The sequence below is a fragment of the Cyprinodon tularosa genome, unplaced genomic scaffold (genome assembly GCF_016077235.1).
Source record: "Cyprinodon tularosa strain WSP-4 unplaced genomic scaffold, ASM1607723v1 ctg509, whole genome shotgun sequence".
NCBI lineage: Eukaryota > Metazoa > Chordata > Actinopteri > Cyprinodontiformes > Cyprinodontidae > Cyprinodon > Cyprinodon tularosa.
Window position 1 is genome coordinate 23875 of NW_024039240.1, and position 18339 is coordinate 42213.

General features: G+C 37.7%; 1 protein-coding gene across 2 annotated transcripts; it reads left to right on the plus strand.

Moving 5' to 3' along the window:
* On the plus strand, positions 1–17653 carry LOC119795301 (tripartite motif-containing protein 16-like). Of its 2 annotated transcripts, XM_038303218.1 has the most exons (2): positions 1–1616; positions 16588–17653. In XM_038303218.1, exons 1-2 carry the CDS (start codon positions 62–64, stop codon positions 16740–16742), a joined length of 1710 nt encoding a protein of 569 aa, XP_038159146.1. In that variant the 5' UTR covers positions 1–61; the 3' UTR covers positions 16743–17653. The 2 variants fall into 2 exon arrangements, with proteins under 2 accessions (XP_038159146.1, XP_038159145.1); XM_038303217.1 differs by lacking the exon at positions 16588–17653 and having other exon boundaries at positions 1–2492.
* Positions 17654–18339: the final 686 nt, after the last annotated feature.

Consider the following 18339-nt stretch of genomic DNA (forward strand, 5'->3'; position numbering starts at 1 on the left):
TCAGGCTGATTTCTTTTTTGAAGACGTAAACCTTACAGATTCTTTTTTTTATAGACCTGAAATGGCGCAAAAGAGAGTTCATATAAAAGAAGAATTCTACTGCCTGAGCTGTTTTGATCCACTGAAATACCCGGTGACTATTCCCTGTGGACACAACTTTTGTATAAACTGTATTAAAACCCACTGGGAAGAAGAGGAGGAGAAAGGAATCCACAGCTGTCCTCAGTGCAGGAAAACCTTCAACCCAGGTTTCTCAGAGAAAACCACACCTCTAACAGATGTAGTGGAGCTGCTGAAGAAGATCAAACTCCAAGCTGTTCTTGCTGATAACTGCCATGCTGGATCAGAATATGTGGCCTGTGATTTCTGCACTGGAAGCAAAATGAAAGCAATCAGCTTCTGTTTTGTCTGTTCAGCCTTTTACTGTGAAGGACATGTTCATTCCCACAATGATGATCCTCCTTTGAAGAGAAACAAAGTGCTAAAGCCCTCCAAGAACCTCCAGAAGAACATCTGCTCTCAACATGATGAAGCAATAGATTTTTTCTGCCGTACTGATCAGAAGTTCATCTGTAGCCACTGCCTAATGAATGAACATAGAGGCCACCACACAGTGTCAGCTGCAACAGAAAGGAGTCAGAGGCAGAGAGAGCTGGAGGAGATACAAGAAAAAATCCAGCAGGGAATCCAGGACAGAGAGAAAGATGTGAAACTGCTGAAACTAGAGGTGGACTCTATCAATCACTCTGCTGATAAAACAGTGGAGAACTGTGAGGTAATTTTCTCTAAACTGATCCGTCTCATCCAGGAAAAAAGCTCTTATGTGAAGCAACAGATCAGATCCCAGCAGGAAACTGAAGTGAGTCGAGTCAAAGAGCTTCAGGAGAAGCTGGAGCAGGAGATCACTGAGCTGAAGAAGAAAGAAGCTGAGCTGAAGCAGCTCTTAAACACAGAGGATCACAACCAGTTTCTCCACAGCTACCCCTCACTGTCAGCACTCAGTGAGTCTACACACTCACCCAGCATCAATATCCGTCCTCTGAGACACTTTGAGGATGTGACAGCAGCTGTGTCAGAGCTCAGAGACAACCTACAGGACATTCTGAGAGACACATGGAAAAACATCTCACTGACAATCACTGAGCAGAAGGCTTTACTGTCAGAACCAGAACCAGAACTGGAGCCAAACAGCAGAGATGGATTCTTAAAATATGCATGTGAAATCACATTCGATCCAAACACAGCACATGGGGAACTGTCTCTATCAGAGGGGAACAGGAAGGTGACTTACAATCTGAATGTGTATGGTTATAGAATCCCAGACATTCCTAGCAGATTTAACAAATGTGAGCAGGTTCTGAGTAGAGAGAGTCTCACTGGACGTTGTTACTGGGAGGTGGAGTGGACCGACCCAGTAGTTACTGTCGCAGTTGCATACAAGAACATTAGACGAGTAGATAACGGAAGTCAGAGCAGATTTGGGTACAATGACAGATCTTGGGCACTAGATTGTTTCCAAAATGGTTCACTTTTCACAATAACTAATGGTGCTAATTTGGGGTTTTGGCACAACAATGCCAGGACCCCCACCTCAGGGTCAATGTCCTCCAGAATAGGAGTGTACCTGGATCACTCAGCAGGGATTCTGTCCTTCTACGACGTCTCTGAAACCATGACTCTCCTGCACAGAGTCCAGACCACATTCACTCAGCCGCTGCATGCTGGAGTTATGCTACATTACTACAATGACACCGCTGAATTTTGTCAACTTAAATAGACAGATTCAATTAAGCTCTGAAGTTTAGGTGTTCGATTTCAATTTCAGATCCTCTGTAAAATAAATTTCATTATTACTTAAACAAAGCATGTATACCTGTTGCATTTACAAAAATAAGTACAGTTAATAACTAGGTATTTTAGGTTGTGCTCACTAGCAACTACCAACACAGTGACATACAGCCATGCACACACACTTAGACCTATAGGAAACTTTAGAAATTCCAATTAATATAACAGTCACATTCTTGGACTGTTGGGCGAAGCCAGAGGACCTGGAGGGAATCCCTACATACACTGAGGGAACATGAAAGCAGCATGAAGAAAGACCATGGGACATTCTTGCTGCAAGGCAACAGCTACACAAAATGCAACACCATGCAACCCACTGTTAGCCCTTCTGATTAAAGTTGGGCTGGCACAGCAGTTCTTGGTTGTATTTACCCAAACAGACCTTTTATAGATGCTGATGTGTATTAGTTTTCATTTTATTTATAATCTTAAAGATACAAATATTTGTATTCTTAAATTATCATAGCTGCAAGGACTGTGAACTCATTAACATGGCATACCATTCCCCAAGTTGAAAAAGTAAAACCACTTCTTTCATCCTTATCTTTTTTGCACACATTTTAAGTACTATGACATTTGAGAAAAAATATATTTTCTGTTTGTGGACTTTATCTGATTTAATGTCACCAAACACCTAAAATAAATCTGTTTTTCTCTATTGGTGATGGTTTTAATGATTAAATCCTGATTTGATTAAAGCTTCTTGTTTTCAGATTTTTATTATTTATCTTGTTCTCCCTTTTTTTCACATTTTAATGTCCATTAGAGTTTCTTTCATTTAAATTCATATTTAACTATACTGGTATAGTCAGATCAAATCTGTCTATTTAAAGCAGATCAACTCAGATGATTAACATCTTCTCATCTGGGTAAAACTTTTTGACTTCCCTTCTAAAACTGTGCAAAGTTCAGAATTTTTATTCTTTTTACTTTTGTTTGTTCTTATAATTCTAAAATTCTTCAAAGTTTATTTAAAATAATTGTGTGAATTTTTCTACAAATCAATCCTCTACCACAGAGGGACACAAGACAATTTATTCTTAACCTAAGAATTATCAAAACTTCAAATTTGACCAAAGAATCAGCATGACATAAAACTGTCAGCAGTGCTGAACTGCCCTCCCAGCTTTGTCCAGAGTCCCTAACATGTGGGTCGTCAATGGACAAACTTTGTAGCAAGTCTGATATAAAAAAAAAATTCATATGACATCAAGAATGAAGTGTTTTCTTTGTCATTATGTCCCCATAATGATTGTATTTTTCTGAGACACTAGCTCAAAATGCACTAGTACACAAATATAAGTTGAAAACAGTAAAAGAGAAAAGAAGAATGAGTGTCTCTAATGGTTCAAAATGTAAAACAAACGTCTCCTTTTCCATGTAACTTCCATCCCATACTGTCACACTGAGACACAGGAGGCTTTTAGTTGTGTTCCTGTGGAAGAGTAAAGAGTCTGGTCCATTTCAACTTCTTCACCATGTGGGAGGGATTCAAGGTCTGTGATAGTACAGAGGAAATCTAAATATCCAGTAATTTTATATTGTGATTATTGTATTGCATTTACTTAAATTTAAAATTTTAGTTATTTTGATGTGAAACCCCAAAAAGAAAATAAGGAGTATGACCAGAAAGATGTTGCAGGAAAATTGAAAGGAGTTACCTCAATAAAGCGTTTAACATAGAAACACAAATGCAATATTTTATAATTATTAAGATGACTTCCTTAGTGTTCCAGTGGATGATGTGAATAGAAATACAGATATTGGTCTGTATGTTAGCTGGCCTCTAAAACATAATTTGCAGAGAGAATAACCTTTTTTCAGAGAAAAGTTGACCAGGATTATTTGTTAATGCCTAGTATTTATCCAACATATCAACATTGTCCATTTTTATAATAGCTTTGCTCTTTTTTTTAAGCACTAGTGTCCGTTGGAATACAAGCACATCAAAGGATCTTTATAATGACGTTCAAATGTCCTGATTAATAGTTTACAGCACTCTTTGCTTACACTGTTGCTGTTTAGCGCACATTGGGATGTAATCTAACCTGGCCAGGCCCAAATACCTGGATGAGTGAATCTGATCACCCAGGCCTGCTCCTTGACACATGATTTGTCTTTAACATATCAGGAGCAAAATTATTATTTTGGGGTGAAAGAGAAAAAAAATACACTTCCAGCATCAAGTTGGATGTTAGGAAAATAACTGCAATAATGGAGTGTTTCTACCATAGAAGGAGGTCTAGGAATATTGGAGCTGATTCTATAAAGGCTTGGCAAAGCTAGTTTCTCTATATAATACAATTCAGGACAAGTGTTTTACATGAATTAAGCAATAGGGAAAATAAAAGCAGAATTAAAAGAAAAAAAAACATAACGGCAGGTAGTAAAGCAAATAAAATTTAGACTAAAATCTTAAACCAGGTATATATGATATAAATACACAGTATTACTTTAAATGAAGCTCTAGCGGAAGTTCAATTGAAGAAACTCTGACTTACCTCCATCAATCAGAAGCTGATCCGTCTCCGAAGCGAGCCAATCAGCTTCGAACTACTCCACCACGAAGCCCAATCAGCAACCTGCTTCCACTTTATAAACTACTTTCAAATCTCACCCCAGCCGCTATCCTGCAATCGCAATGTCGGATTTCAATTCAGACAACAATTCACCCACCTTTATCCCCTTCTCCGCCATCGCAGCTGAATCGTCCTTCATGACACGACTTCACCTCAACCTCATCAGAGAGTATTAATCCCAGTTGTCACCATCCCTCGTCTCATCGCATTGGTCCGGCAGAAGACCACCATGTTGAGCCCGGTTCTGCCAGAGGTTTCTTCCCAAAGGGGAGTTTTTCCTCTCCACTGTCGCTTCATGCTTGCTCATCATGGACAGTTAACGGTACCTGCATCACCGAGCAGGACCTCTATATCCTGAGTCTGAGTGAAGCCCCGGCGTCAGCTCCCTCAGTCTTCTAGTCCCACAATTCTGCCCAGCAGATCACCTTGTCAACCAGCTCGGATCAAACCACCACCAGTTTCAGGCCAGGGGGAACATCCCTATTCACATTCATCTACTCATGCATGTTAAAGCATAAATCAGCATGAATGTTCCTGCCGAGGTCTGAGCGCCAAAGACTATACTTTCTTATCAATAAATTCTTCTAATTATCTTTTCTCTCTGTGTGAGTTTTTCAGATTGAAATGTGTATGCATGAAGTAACAATTTTTTTTTTCCCCTTGTAATTACAAATGTTGTAAATTGGCTTTACATAAATGAGTTGAAGTGAAATTATCAAGAAATATGGATTACTCTGACTGTTTTTTACCATGTTGTCACTGGAGTCTTGAAACATATTAAGATGACATTTCACTTGAAACAGTGAAATATTAAAACAATAAAAACTATGAATGTTAAAGCAATGAGTACTATTCTATACTTTGTTTTTGTTTTTTTTATAAATGCTCCCTTGAAACTGAATTTCCAATACTTCCTTGTCCCCTCCCCCTGTGTGATGAGGGTCAAAGCTGACAGGTTGCTTTCACACCACACAACAACACCTCTTCTACCTCTGAGTCATTACCTTTTTCTATTTCCAAGATAGGAAACTTGAATTGTATCTGTTTTCCTGAGGTGAAATGGAGCTGTAAAGAAATCAGTTAGAGCAAGAATCATCCTCTTGTTTAACCTGTCTTTGTCTTCATAAAAGAAAGTCAGGGCAGGTTTATTTATACGGCACATTTTAGTTGCAAAATAAGTGCTGTACATTGGACAAGTTGACGAGAAGATTATCAATACATTAAATAAGTTGAACCGGAAGTTGTAGTTAATTAATAGGCCATTCAAAGGGAGGTTAAAACCAATTAATGAGTATTAGCTGAATGATTAGAACTGTGATTTGCTTCCTCACCAGGGTTCTTAGCTTTTACATAAAAGGTTATACTCCTGGACCAGCTGTTTTTGTTGCCTTCAACAAATTAGTAAATTAGACTACGGCTATCAGCGAAGTTATCAATTAATCACTATCGAGAGATATCTGTCTCTGTTCATTGAGATCTTACTGAAAGAAGAGAGAATCTGGCCTGAGTTATAAACCATGCAATGTATAAAATAACCACAAAAGGCCACTGGTTAAAATACAATGGTACCTTTATAATATCAGAGTATTATTATATCTAATACCCAAACACTAAACACTACTGAAAATATTTAATAGTTAATAAAATAAATCAATGGAGAAAAAGGGATTTAAAAGTCTGCTCAAGGGTATCTGAGGAATGTTGAAGTTTTAAGACTTAACTCATTTAAGGTGTCCTTTAAAAATAGCAGCAGAAAATGTGGATAAGCCCTGACAGAAATATTAAATGCAGTTAAAAAAGTGCAGTTTCATTTGGATTTGGATTTACAGCAGTCTTAATTCTCTAAAGGAATGTTGTAACAGTTACTGACATCTAGTGGTTAGGTTGGAGATTGCAAATATCACAATATTCCAACTGCTTTTAATCAAGCGAAAAATAATTTTTGGATCAAATTCCAGTCATTTAAAGAGTTTCTGATATATTTGATCTTCTAAGTATTTATATGATACTTTCTCCTTTATTGGCTACCTTTTCATTGTCTCTTCATTAGTCACTTTCAAGGTAAATCTATTTAAAATCATTCTGGTATTCTTCATTTCCTGAAGGTGAAAGAATCATTTTTTTGGAGTTCAGGTTATTTTATTAGGTCATTAACTTTGTTTTGAGGAAAAAACTGCTAAAATTGTAATTTCTGAAAACTGCTTTGGGGCTCCCATCTGACAAAAAGATTAAAGTAATGATGTAGCTAAGAGACAAGTTATATATTTCTGTAAGATCTGAAACAGAAGTTGAAGTAACAATCTTAGCATTTGCTTCCAGCCCAATCCAAACCTTTTTGTATTATCATCCAGATTTAAACTTCTCCACAACATTATTTCAAACCTGCCTGATGTGTTCCTTGATTTTAATGATGCTCACAGGAAAACAGTAATAGCAAAGAAATATTGGCGAAAGGGGCTGTATTCTTCAGTTTTTTTTTATTTGTTAGAAAAGTTTAAATTATCCAATAAATTTCGCTCCACTTCAATCTTGTCTCCCTCTTGTTGATTCTTTACACAAAAAAAAAATCATAATTTTATATCTTTGTTTAAAGCCTGAAATGTGGCAAAAGGTTGAAAAGTTCCAGGAGCTTGAATACTCTTGCCAGGCACTGTAGAAACAAGAAGCTTTAATCACAGCCAGAGGTGGATAATCCAGGTTCAGAGAGTAAAAAGCCTGTACAGAGATCAGTTCCAAACATAAAACCCAGACTAATATTCTGAGAAGCTAATCATCTGGTTAAGCTGACAAGATGAAGCAAAATAAGGCAGGCTTTTTTCCCTTCTGTACCTGGATTCAGACACTACCACCAACAGTGGAGCTAAACAATGAAGCAACATGAGAGCTTTATTCTAAAGTTCCTCGTCCTAACAAGAAGACTTGTGTTCAGTTCAAATCCACAATGGGACACGATCTGAATTCAACAGAATTTGTTCCAAACTAGAACTGGAAAAAAACTGGTTTTACTTCTTTAAATCTGGGAATTGTAATTTCATAACTGTCTCCACAGTCTGGGCTGCTAAAAGCAACAAAGATTCTGAATAGCTTTAGATTGATTTAGGCTATATTGAGATAAATTAAACACCATGATCAAATGTGAAGAAAAATGTCTAAACTTGTCAACAGGTTTTCTCAGTAGTTACAGCTATGTCTAAATTCTCCAAGAAGCTTGAAGCAGAAGAGTTGCATTAGTAAGTTTACTATATTAAATATGTAATGTAGGGGGAGTCTCCCTTCATATTATTTTCAGGCTTTGAATTTTGCCTTTATCATTGACTTTTCAAACTTTGTCATTACCAAAAGAAGAAACCAGTAACACATTAGAATGGGTTTACAATCCTTTATCTCCCCTCACAGAATACATTTCCATCTTTAAAAGGGTAAAAATTGCATTTATTTAAATTTAAACTGAACAGATCCATTTAATACATGCTCTCTCTCCCTCTGGGATCTCTTTGTAGTGATGTAATCAGAGTGTGTTCTTGAAGGTAAAACCAAACATCTGACCGACTTCAGTATCAAATGAGGTGAAGATTCTCGGTCATTCCAAAAAAAAAAAAAAAAGAAAAGTTAAGCAGTTCCACTGGACTTTGTTTCCAAGTTTGAAGATGTTTCACTTCCCACCCAGGAAGCTAGAAGAGGGGCGTGAAGGAAGCCATCTACAGGTGCTGGTCATAAAATTAGAATATCATGAAAAAGTAGATTGATTTCAGTAATTCCATTTAAAAAGTGAAACTTGTATATTATATTCATACATTACATACAAACTCATATATTTCAGATGTTTATTTTGTTTAATTTTGATGATTACAAATGACAACAAATGAAAATCTCAAATTCATCATATCAGAAAATTAGAATATTGTGAAAAGGTTCAAAATTGATGGCCCCTGGTGCCACACTCTAATCAGCTAATTAACTCAAACCACCTGCAAAAGCCTTTAAATGGTCTTTCAGTCTAGTTCTATAGGCTACACAATCATGGGGAAGACTGCTGACTTGACAGTTGTCCAAAAGACGACCATCGACACCTTGCACAAGGAGGGCAAGACACAAAAGGTCATCGCTAAAGAGGCTGGCTGTTCACAGAGCTCAGTGTCCAAGCACATTAATAGAGAGGCGAAGGGAAGGAAAAGATGTGGTCGAAAAAAGTGTACAAGCAAGAGAGATAACCGCACCCTGGAGAGGATTGTGAAACAAAACCCATTCAAAAATGTGGGGGAGATTCACAAAGAGTGGACTGAAGCTGGAGTGAGTGCTTCAAGAACCACCACACACAGACGTATGAAAGACATGGGTTTCTGCTGTCGCATTCCTTGTGTCAAGCCACTCTTGAACCACAGACAGCGTCAGAAGCGTCTTGCCTGGGCTAAAGAGAAACAGGACTGGACTGCTGGTGAGTGGTCCAAAGTCATGTTCTCTGATGAAAGTAAATTTTGCATTTCCTTTGGAAATCAAGGTCCCAGAGTCTGGAGGAAAAGAAGAGAGGCACTTCATCCACGTTGCTTGAAGTCCAGTGTAAAGTTTCCACAGTCAGTGATGGTTTGGGGTGCCATGTCATCTGCTGGTGTTGGTCCATTGTGTTTTCTGAGGTCCAGGGTCAACGCAGCCACATACCAGGAAGTTTTAGAGCACTTCATGCTTCCTGCAGCTGACCAACTTTTTGGAGATGCAGATTTCATTTTCCAACAGGACTTGGCACCTGCACACAGTGCCAAAGCTACCAGTACCTGGTTGAAGGACCATGGTATCCCTGTTCTTAATTGGCCAGCAAACTCTCCTGACCTTAACCCCATAGAAAATCTATGGGGTATTGTGAAGAAGAAGATGCAATACACCAGACCCAACAATTCAGAAGAGCTAAAAGCCACTATTAGAGCAACCTGGGCTATCATAACACCTGAGCAGTGCCACAGACTGATCGACTCCATGCCACGCCGCATTGCTGCAGTAATACAGGCCAAAGGAGGCCCAACTAAATACTGAGTGCTGTACATGCTCATACTTTTCATGTTCATACTTTTCAGTTGGCCAACATTTCTATAAATCCTTTGTTTTTATTGGTCTTCAGTAATATTCTAATTTTCTGATATGATGAATTTGAGATTTTCATTTGTTGTCATTTGTAATCATCAAAATTAAACAAAATAAACATCTGAAATATGAGTTTGTATGTAATGTATGAATATAATATACAAGTTTCACTTTTTAAATGGAATTACTGAAATCAATCTACTTTTTCATGATATTCTAATTTTATGACCAGCACCTGTATAAGAAAAAAAAAAGAAAAAAAAACACCCCTCAAACAGATGGAGGTTGGCTCAGATTTCAGCTTTCAAAAACCTACAATGCAGCAATGGGGTTAATCCCTTCCAGTAACAATCACAGCCCGGAGGACCTCATCTATTCACCCAGGCCAACAATCCCCTATAACAACCAACCTCTCAGTGGGGCAATACAGGCCATCAAAAGAAGCCTGTAATGTAATTAGGCATTTTATCTGAAACCATTTCAAAGGGGCAGACCTGTTCATCTGTTCCAATTTGCATGTTTTCAAACAAGGCTTTGTTGGGCTACCATATAAATCTTCCAACTCCACACTATTCCTGACATTTTGAATTGAAAAAGCTTCCTGGTCGTGATTTGAAACGTCTTCAAACTTGGAAACAAAGTCCAGTGGATTGTTTTTAACTTTTGGAGGGAGTATGAAATGAGGCTTACTAAAGAGGTTCCTGCACTTAAGACAAACTCATAATTTGTTGTAATAAAATTTAATCTTTCCATATGTCTCCAAATGGAGATCTTTTATAAAGAGAAACAGCAGCACACACACACCTCTAAAACCAAAGGAAGATAGAAGCATCAGTTCCAAGTTGTCATTTTCCATTTCTTCTTTGTATAACAATAAAGGAAACCGAAGCAGGTTCAGCTAATTTCATTAGTACACTTTATTCAAAGAAGAAAAAGCAGAACAATTAGAGCTCATTAGATTCATACAAGAAACAATCAGCAGTGAAATAATTTATGGCTACTAAAAAACAGAACTATTTGAAAACTAAAGCAGTAGAGCCATTAGAACAATGAACCCAATAAGCAGCATGAAAAGAGAAAATCTATTGGGGTTCACAGAACTATGCATCAGTTAACAACTCGAGATAAAGTCCAGCATGTAGGGGCTTAGTGAATCTGGTCTGGACTCTGTGGAGGAGAGTCATGGTTTCAGAGACGCTGTAGAAACATAGAATACCTGCTGAGTGATCCAGGTACACTCCTATTCTGGAGGAAATGGTAGCCGAAATGGGGGTCCAGATGTTGTTGTGCACAAAACTATTACGTTTTTCAAAACATTCTAATGCCCAAGATTTGTCATTACATCCAAATCTGCATTCATTCCCACTTCCTGCTCTCCCAATACTCTTGTATGCGACTGCTACATAAACTCCCATCCCTCTCCACTCTACCTCCCAGTAATGACGTCCAGTTAGACTTTCTCTACAGAGAACCTGGCGCCAATAACTGAATCTGTCTGGATGATTAGAATAACACTGGTAGCCTGTCACAGTCACCTTCCTGTTCTCCTCTGATAGCATCAGAAAATTGTTTAGCGTGTTTGGATCCATTGTGATTTCACATAGACCCTTAAATGTAGCCGTATCATAGTGAGGCTCAAGGTGTTTCTCACCGTAAGAGGCCTTACTGTCTAAAAAGGACTTTGTTGCTTTCGTTTTGCTTCTAGTGCTGAAATCACAGCCCACATCTTCAGGTCCAGTATAGAGGCGATCAGCAGGAGGAGCTTGGAGTCCAGTCTTCTTCAGCTGCTCCATTAAAGCTGCTAACATGGTGTTCTTCTGCAGATCAGGCCTCGGTATAAAGGTTTTCATGCACTGAGGGCAGCTGTGGATTCCCTTCTGATCCTCTTCATCCCAGTGTTCATTTATGCAATTCTTACAGTAGCTGTGTCCGCAGGAAGTGGTCACCGGATCCTTTAGTAGATCCAGGCAGATTGAACAGGAGAAGGTTTCCTGGTCCAGATGATTTTGCTCCATTTCTCCCCTCAGTCAGAGACAGTAAAATTCTCTTCCTAAAAAAAAAAAAAAAAAAAAAAAAAAAAAAAAAAAAAAAAAATGAATTTAAGCTCTGATCTACAGTCACCTGTCCGTGCACACAGGCTGCAACCGATCAGCTTTTACCTTCAGCAGATGTTGGTTTCACCCAGCTTCAAGCTCTGAGATCAGGATGAAGACCTCTGGACGTCTTCTTCTGTACAGATAAACAGCCTTATAAGGAGTACCTTGTCATAGTCAGCAAAGTTTAACAATGACAATTGAAACTATGTTGTCATACAAAAGTGACCATCAGCCTAACGACCAATTAGTACTCCAATCACTGCTTACACAGGCCAAAGTCTTGATCAGATCATTCTAGATTTAATTGTTTTTGTATCACCTGATTCAGATTGATACCTCTTTCTTGTGACTGTTCAGGCAGTCTCCTGCTCCACCCTTCAGTTGATCCATGAGGGAACATTACCACTTTATCACACTTTCCTAGTTTAAATGTTCTAATAAATAAGAGTAATAAATTTATCTGCAAAGGTTCAGGAAACACAGGGAAGGATATACTTTAAATCATTAAACATGTAAACGGAAATGTATATAGTTCATGTCAGTTGATCTTTTTCTGCATTATATTGTGCAACAGCATCAGCATCATCCTCTACTGAGAAAACAGATGAATAAACTCATCTAAAAGGTTTATTGGCTGATTATGTAATGGGACGTTAACAGAACCTTTTCCACACATGCTACCCACCTTAAAACTGGTGACAGTATGACAGTCACAGAGTTAATCACAAAGTAGTGAGCATAGCATATTTCCAGAGAGCTAGTGAAGAATAAGTCAAAGTGTTTCAGTTCTTGACCTACCTTTGGTGAGCACACATTTAGGATAAATGTTTCCATGACAGGTAAACACTCAGGGGTTAAGTAACTGCTCTTCTGCTGGTCATGTGATTAGTATATGAGATTCACCTGTGTGATTGCACACAGGAGCAGGAAGAGCAGTCTATGCACTGACATAAATCAGGGGAGAGGTTTGACATGTGTGTACTTAAAAGAATCTAAATTTATATTTTTTTAATGATAATATATTACACAATTCCCCCCCACAAGTAATTACTGTGAAGTCCATGGCTTTTTGTAACTTGTTGCAGCTCTGCTCCTGTTTTATCCTGAGGTCTGATTGTCTTTAGACATCTCACTATAAAAGTCTGTTATACTGTCAAAATAAAAAGGATAAACAGTGAACATTTTCTAAACCTCTAAAAAGACACAAAACATCAAGGACTGTAGCTTCCGAATGGATTTTAAGTTTCTTTGGAATATTTTTGCAGCATATTTGACTTTTTAAAAAGCAATTTCATTTTAGAAAAACAAAAGTATCTATGAATAAACATCATCTTACAGTTTTCTATTATTATGATACAATTTTTTGAATATAAAGAATATATTTTCCAAAGGTAAAAGTCAATTCAATTCAGTTTATTAATATAGTGCCATAGTACAGTTCACCACCTCATACAGACGAATTGAGTCAAAGTTTTCTATCTAAGGAAAAGCAGTTGATTGCATCGACTCATTGAGTCGGAGGCAATCCCTCACACTAACTATGCTTGTAGCGACAGTGGAGAGGAAGCAGCAGAACCAGGCTCAGTGTGAGCGGCCATCTGGGGATCGAGGCCGACTGGGGTTCAAGGAGACAGAAGCAGAAATACAAAAGGCAATTGTAAAAGTCAGCCCGGTCCAGGAAACACACAGCCAGGCAGACGAGCTCTGAGCCAGCTCCTATGTCAGAGGATGAAGAGAGAACATCCAGACAGTCTGTTCCTGTCACTTAGTGCTGCTTCTCTGCTGCAGATTAGGTTTCATGTAAACAAACTCTTCTTCAACACTAGAGGGCACCATCAACAATGTGAAAGAAATTCAGAGAAGTTCCACAACTCAGTCTAAATATGCTGAAGACTTTGAATTAAAATTTGTTTGGCTTTTTAAAATGCAATAAAGAGGAAGAAATGTGTAACTAAGCTTCATATGGTGACCAACAAGTATCCTTTCCTCTTTTCTTTGTTTATAAAACTAAGTTAGTCTGTAAATAAAGCAATACACAATGTGAATCAAAGTGCCACTTTGATGAGATCCGTACATATTTTGATCTAAACATAAAAAAGCTTAAAGTTTACATCATATTTACTTTTTTAATCCTCATTTTGTTAATTTTTTTTGTGTTATTTATGTGGCTAAATTGGTTTAGCTTTATGATAACTTTTAAGCCATAAAAGCTCCAGCTCATTAAAAAACATTAGGTTCAATGCTCCTTGACTTTAAAAACGGAAACAAATTATAACTCAGAGAATTTAGAATATTATAAGGTTTTTGTCTGTGTCAGTGTTCATTAAAAAGGTTTGCATTAATTTCTCCAGTTTTTGTGCATACCAAATATAAATGATATGACTATATTATCTCTTAACATATATTTTGTTTCATTATAGCTGATCGGAACTAGACAAACGCAGGAGTGGGACAAAAATATATTCTTATTTAAACCATAAATGATGTTCAAATTAATCCCTTGAAATCCAGTATTTTTAATTTGTATATGACTTTCTTAAACATAACTAAAAAGTGCTTTAAACTGATATTTGACCCATAACTACATGAATCTAACATCAATAGTGTCAGCAGCAATTACAGCTGAAGTTAAGTTTAACTTAAATTACTAAACCTTTTAAAAATTTAGATTAATAGAACTACTGAAATCTATTGAAATGTTGAAAAATCAGTTTAGTAATATACAATTTTAAATGCTCTATAAATACTATTGTAGTAAATCTGTGGTGGTATTTGCAATCTAGAGACATTACTTTGTATAAATGTCAACAATTTGCAAAAAGTCAGATTTTCGGATGTCATTTCTAATGTCAGAATGTCATTTTTAGTTTTGCTATTTTCTTGTAAAATGTTATTTAAAAAGGTTCAATCTGCACATACACCTCAGGATATGATGGACCAAATGTGTCCCAATTCTATTTAATATGCCATGTTGCATTCTGTATTTCAGTATCCAATGTTTCCTGTAGATCTACCACCTCACCATCTACTACTGAGGCCAGTAGCATGAAGCAAACTCATCTTTGTGTTGTGCTGCCATTACAGTGCAGTTAGGAAACAGGTAAGAGATTTCCCTGTGCAACCAAACACATTTAGTTTCTGCAGTGGCATTGACTCTTATTTCATGATTTGATATTGTGCAGAAATTAGATTTTAGAGATTTGGTTACCGGTACACAATCAGTTGTTCTGAACATGAAACCGTTGTAAAGACAGTAAAAATTTCTATTTTTTTTTTACTTAAGAACACTCCTCTTCCAAGAATCAAAGACTAAAGGCTGGGCGGGACCACCTGGTAAAGGTGGTTCCACCCAGCCTTTCTATGCTGATGTGTCATAAGTAGATCAGAGCTAAAAACCTGTTTCTTTGTTCAAAAAGTGCACTTACACAGTTGTTGCAACTGACAGAAGAAAGGGAGCCAAATCAGCTGGACTTAAAAACGTCTGCTATTCGATTTATCAAGAGATCTATCTGCTAAAGAATCTGGTAACTACATCCTGCGGACATAGATACTGAATACAAGATATAAAAAGACACCAGGTTACAGAGGATCATAAAGGAATCAAAAGCTCTCGCTACAGGAAAACGTTTATACGGAGGCCTCACCTGAAGAAGAACATGTTCACTGCTCTAGTAAGGCGTCTAATGAAGACTGGAAACCAAGCTGCTCCTACTGATCACTGCTTTGCTGGACCTGAAGATGTGGCCTGTGATTTCTGCACTGGAAGAAAACTGAAAGCCATCAAGTCCTGTTTAGTCTGTCTGGCCTCTTACTGTGAGAAACACCTTCAGCCTCATTATGATTCAGCTACATTTAAGAAACACAAGCTGGTGGAGCCCTCCAAGAACCTCCAGGTGAACATCTGCTCTGATCATGCTAAGGTGATGAAGGTATTTTGTCGTACTGATCAGAAGTGTATCTGTTATCTCTGCTGTTTGGATGACATAAAGACCATGACACAGTGTCAGCTAAAGAAGAAAGGACTGAGAGGCAGAGAGAGCTGGAGGAGAGACAAGGAAAAATCCAGCAGAGAATCCAGGACAGAGAGAAAGATGTGAAGCTGCTTCAACAGGAGGTGGAGGCCATCAATCACTCTGCTGATAAAACAGTGGAGGACAGTGAGAAGATCTTTACTGAGCTGATCCGCCTGATCAAGAAAAGACGCACTAAAATTAAGAAGAAGATCAGATCCCAGCAGGAAACTGAAGTGAGTCGAGTCAAAGAGCTTCAGGAGAAGCTGGAACAGGAGATCACTGAGCTGAAGAAGAAAGAAGCTGAGCTGAAGCAGCTCTTAAACACAGAGGATCACAACCAGTTTCTCCACAGCTACCCCTCACTGTCAGCACTCAGTGAGTCTACACACTCATCCAGCATCAATATCCGTCCTCTGAGACACTTTGAGGATGTGACAGCAGCTGTGTCAGAGCTCAGAGACAACCTACAGGACATTATGAGAGACACATGGACAAATGCCTCCCACATGTCCACATGTTCGCGAGAACCAAGTGTCAATCATCTGACACTAGCTGAGATGCATTTTTTACTCCAAGAAGTAGAACCCACGAGCAGATTTGAATTCCTTAAATATTCACACACAATTACATTGGATCAAAACACAGCACACACACTACTGCTGCTATCTGAGAGGAACAGGAAGGTGACAGTGACTGATCAACATCAGTCTTATTCTACTCACCCGGACAGATTTACTACTTATTCTCAGGTTCTGAGTACAGAAAGTCTGGCTGGACGTTGCTATTGGGAGGTGGAGTGGAAAGGAAGAGTTCGTCTAGCAGTTGCGTACAAGAATATCACCAGAGCAAAATGGGGTAATGAGAGTAAATTTGGATATAATAACAAATCTTGGGCTTTAGAATGTTCCTATGATGTTTCTAAATTTGGTCATGACAACATTTGGACCTCTATCTCAACTCCTCATACCTCCAGAATAGGAGTGTACCTGGATCACTCAGCAGGGATTCTATCCTTCTACAGCGTCTCTGAAACCATGACTCTCCTCCACAGAGTCCAGACCACATTCACTCAGCCGCTATATGCTGGACTTTATGTTGAGTTATTCTCTAATGCAGAGTTCTGTGAACTTTAATAGTTCTTTTTTTTCTTTCTGGTTGTTAATCAGGATTTATTTTTCTGTTTCTCTGCTCTGTTGTTCTGTTTTGTTTATTTATTTTTATGTAACACACTGTGTCTGTCATTCAGAAGACATAACATTTTTCTTAATTTTTATATGACATGGGAATATTCTCCCCAAATGTGTAGCCATGTTTTTTTCAACTTTGTGGGGGATATTATCCTAAATATGCCACATTTTAGGGTCATTAAGATAGATTCTTGCCTTAGGTTGTAGGTTATGAGCAAAGTGTGTAGAGTTTAGGTTAGGTTTAGGGTTGGTTATATGTTGATAATGTTTAGGCTTAGGTTAAAGGTCAGGGTTAGCCCACAGAAATTGAGTATAAATTAAACTTGAGAAAGGGTATTCCTGAAATTAGATCTTCAAAAAGAAATCAGAAAGCTCTCTCTATGAACTCAGTCTACTCTCATCACAGGTTTAATATCTTTTTTGGAAAGTATTAAACACAAAATTCCTAGAATTTACTTCACATTCTAAACATTAAGGGACTCTGGATTACAGACAGAAGAATCTGATGTTGCTGTAAAACAAATGTCAGTAGCCAAATTACTTGGTCAAGATGGTTTGACTTTCAATTTTCATACTTTTTTTTCCTTGGATGAATTTAAAGAGCTATTAATTAAAACCTTAGAAGAATGTATTGAAAATAAGAATGTAATGCCAACTATGAAACTACATTATTACCCAAACCAGGAAAAGAAAGATAAGATAAAAGATTAAAGATAAAAGATATATTGATGATCCATAGCGCACATAGGAAACTAAAACAGCCTTTATTTAATTAGATTAACCCCAGATTGAAGTTAAATGCTGAAACTCTGGTCTTCAGCACAGTTTCAGCCATAGAGTATTAGATAAGAGTATTTCTCAAGGTAAAATTGAGAATGGGTTTGGCATTTACTGTGTAAAGGGAAAATGATTTTTAGTGGTAAATAAAGTAATCTGTGATCTGGACTTAACTGTCTTAAGCCTCATTTTTCACAAATTGTAGCGTCTTAATTTTAATCGCTGAGTAATGTTGAAGTCATTCCTGTTTCTATTAAAATGTCTTTCATTTCTTAATTTAAAGTTTAATTCACAGTCAGTTTCTCTGACTGTGAACATATGTTACTCCAACATTACTAAATAAATTTAATTCCAACACACATCGTGGATGTGTGTTTCCTGGACGGGGCTGCCTGGGGAGCTGGTTGACAGTTACCTTTTGTATCTCTGCTTATTTCTGTATCTCTGCTTCTGTCTCCTTAAACCCCAGTCGGCCTTGGTAGAAGGTCACTCACACTGAGCCTGGTTCTGTTGGAGGTCTATTCCTGTTAAAAGGGAGTTTTTCCCTTTTAAAGCAATCAACTGGTTTTCCTTAGATAGAAAACTTGGAATCCCTTTAACTGTATAATCTGGTTGAATTGTCTCTGTAAAGTGCCTTGAGATGACATGTGTTGTTTCTCAAAAATCTGTTTATTGTCTTTTACAATTCAAAGAGACATACAGACAAATAACTCACAAGTGCACAAAACACCTAACAAACCTAAAAAAACAAAAAAAACAAAACACA

Excerpts from the sequence above, each read along its gene's own strand:
- LOC119795301 (XM_038303217.1), top strand. The coding sequence starts at position 62 with ATGGCGCAAAAGAGAGTTCATATAAAAGAAGAATTCTACTGCCTGAGC.